The sequence below is a fragment of the Sinocyclocheilus grahami genome, unplaced genomic scaffold (assembly GCF_001515645.1).
Source record: "Sinocyclocheilus grahami isolate Dianchi unplaced genomic scaffold, SAMN03320097.WGS_v1.1 scaffold583.1, whole genome shotgun sequence".
Lineage (NCBI taxonomy): Eukaryota > Metazoa > Chordata > Actinopteri > Cypriniformes > Cyprinidae > Sinocyclocheilus > Sinocyclocheilus grahami.
Genome location: NW_015505762.1, coordinates 1,003,504 through 1,006,489, shown reverse-complemented (window position 1 = coordinate 1,006,489; position 2,986 = coordinate 1,003,504). Strand labels below are relative to the sequence as shown.

The window sequence follows — 2,986 nt, the reverse complement described above, 5'->3', positions numbered from 1 at the left end:
TAATTTTTTATTTATTTATTTATTTTTTTTTGTCACCCCTCCAATTTCTCTTTATAGTTAAAACCTTGTAGTTCATCTGATAAAACAGATCTCTTTTCCATATATAGGCGGTGATGTCCAGCGACTTTGCTATCTCTAGATTTAAGTTCCTGAGAAAGCTCATTTTGGTGCATGGTCATTGGTGTTACACTCGTTTGGCTAACATGATCCTCTATTTCTTCTACAAGAATGTGGTGAGTAATACACACATTTACACAGTTCCTCATGCAGCCTTATCTTCTGAATCCGTGCGGTCCTGACTTGTTCCTTTTCTTTTCTCATGTAGATGTACGTGAACCTTTTGTTCTGGTACCAGTTTTTCTGTGGATTTTCAGGCAGCACAATGACCAACTCGTGGGTTTTAATCTTCTTCAACCTGCTCTTCACCTCCGTCCCTCCAATCATATACGGCATGCTGGACAAAGATGTGTCTGGCGAGACACTCCTAGACCTGCCTGATCTCTACAAGTCTGGACAAAACTCGCAGGTGGACATCCTGTCTCACACTCCGTTCCAATGTGTTGTTTTGCAGTGTGTTGTACATGCTTATGAATATAGTGATTGCTTATGTGATGCTTGATTTTCAGGCCTATCTTCCATCAACATTCTGGATGAATATTCTCGATGCGTTTTACCAAAGCCTAGTGTGTTTCTTCATACCTTACTTTGTAAGTCATTCTAAAGTTCTTCACTTTACTGAATATCATAATGTTTAATTGTCAGAGTAGTGCTCACATTTAACTATTTATATTGGTTTTTTTTTGTTATGAAGGCATATGCAGGGTCTGATATAGGGGTATTTTCCTTTGGCTCTCCAATCAATGGCTCCGCTCTCCTCATCATCCTCCTGCATCAGCTCATAGAGAGTCGCACAGTGGTGAGCCAATCACAGTTGTTTAGTGCTATTTTGTTTCTCATCTATAATGTTGTGTAATATGTAAAGTACATATTTAGAATAGTTCTTGCATTCCATGACAAATGTAACATGAAGAGCCAGATTTACTAACAGCTTGTACCAGCGCAAACTGTTTTTTGGCATTAAAATAGTACTATCAGGATTTACTAAAGATGCGCAGTGAAGAATTAGCGCTGAAAAGGTGTGGACACAGTTATTTTTGTGCCTGACCTTATTGAATATGCATTTGTAGGAGATTCCCTTTCAGACGCAAAATTTATGGGAAGTGAGTATTAAAATGAATCACGCAACGGTTTACTAACATTTGTGCTTGTCCAATTACTAGTATTTGCGCCATTATTTAAGGCCCAAAAAAAGTCTTAAATGTGTCTCAAAGCAGGCGCTAATTTGCGCTGCTCTTGGTAGATTATGTCATAATTGTACCAATTATGCTTGGTAGAGTATATCAATAGATTATGGATATACTGTGTTCTTTAATTTGTGCATTGTCAGTAAATCACACGCAGAATTTCCCCCTCCCATCAGTGCTTTTATGGAATTGCGCTCTAACTCTAATTTGCGCTGTTTAGTAAATCTGGCCCCAAGTGTGACGACAAAACACTATCAGTCAAAAGATTGGAAGAATTGAGACTGCTCAAAAAAAAAGTAATTTTGTGAAAAATAACTATTTAAAAAATGGGCTTTCTATTTTAATATATTTAAAAATTAAATTTAGAAATGTCAAATGTTTTTCCAGTTTTTCTCTAAGTTAAATTTCCAGCAGTAATATGCTAATTTGAATAAAAAAAAGATTTAGGCCTATTCCAAATGTTTGATTGGAGGTTTTGCCCCACCCATGGTACAGTCCTGTTGGCCCAAGATACAGCTTCACAAAACTGTACATTAAAGATCAAATATCATTTGATTGGCTGTATACATGTCACATCATCATTCAGTGCAGACAGACAAATTGCGTCGGACAGAAATCACCACAGTAACAACACAGTATTGAGGTATTCTTGTCACAAAATGTACATATCATACCAGGATATTTAAAGTCTTTATTTATGGGTGACTGTTTCTGTATCTTCTGCTAATGCTGGTCTTGTGTTTTTTTTTTTCAGACATGGATACATACTGCATTGCTGCTCTTCAGTGCCTTGTTCTATTATGCCTTTGTTCTGTTGTTCAGCCTTACGTGTGTGACGTGCAATTCTCCCACAAACCCCTTGGGCATTGAGACAAAAATGATGTCTGAGCCGCTCTACTTCCTAGTATGTGGACTTACCACAGTCCTGGCCCTGCTACCTAGGTATTACTCACACATCTGAATCAGCTCATTTACATACCAGTCACAGTAATGGACTGTAACACTGACTACTTTTAAATAATAAGGCGATTATTATTAAGATGTTTACATGTCACAAGCGAACCCTCTTCACTTCCGTTTACATGCAATTATTCTGATTATTTGCAAAGACATATGGTTATTTTACCGCCATTATTTGCACACCCAACAACAGGATCAAATGAAAAACATGTCTAGAGATGTACTAGAAGTTTGCCCTATGCTGCACCGCTTTCTTTGCACCACTTCATTTAGCGATTCTTAGAGAAGGGAAAACTTTAGAACAATGTCAGTGAGTTCATTCATGAAATGATGTAAACAACACACCGCATCTGTGTATATCAAAGCACATTCTCACTTTGGTCAGTGCAGTAATAATGTGATTAAGGTGTTTATATGCCTGTTTATTTCCATTAAAATTGGCATACGCCACATAGTTTGATGTGATTATGGTTTGAACAATTATGAGCTTAATCGCATTAGTTTGATTGAGGTATTATGTTGATGTGAAGTAAAGTTTAATTGCGGTATTGCCAAAATCCCATTATAATCGCATTACGAGGGTGCATGTGAATGTAGCGCTGTTTCAAAATCCAGTGATCTGACTACCAAGATGGCATGTTGAAGGCTAGAATACACTACATGACTTTTAAAATCCAAACAGATTTTAGGCATCATACACTTGCATATGGCTATAGAAAAAA

General features: G+C 37.1%; 1 protein-coding gene across 3 annotated transcripts in view; it reads left to right on the top strand.

The window, feature by feature from the left end:
* Nucleotides 1–2,986, top strand: part of LOC107556926 (probable phospholipid-transporting ATPase VD) — a 25,370-nt gene that overhangs the window by 19,083 nt on the left and 3,301 nt on the right. For 2 of the 3 annotated variants that reach the window (XM_016240184.1, XM_016240183.1), the window contains exons 18-22: nucleotides 108–233; nucleotides 326–526; nucleotides 627–707; nucleotides 812–916; nucleotides 2,059–2,246. In XM_016240184.1, the coding sequence (XP_016095670.1) occupies nucleotides 108–233; nucleotides 326–526; nucleotides 627–707; nucleotides 812–916; nucleotides 2,059–2,246 (701 nt within the window). Of the gene's footprint in view, nucleotides 1–107; nucleotides 234–325; nucleotides 527–626; nucleotides 708–811; nucleotides 917–2,058; nucleotides 2,247–2,986 lie in introns of those variants that run through there. The other variant, XM_016240185.1, reaches the window with a different exon arrangement.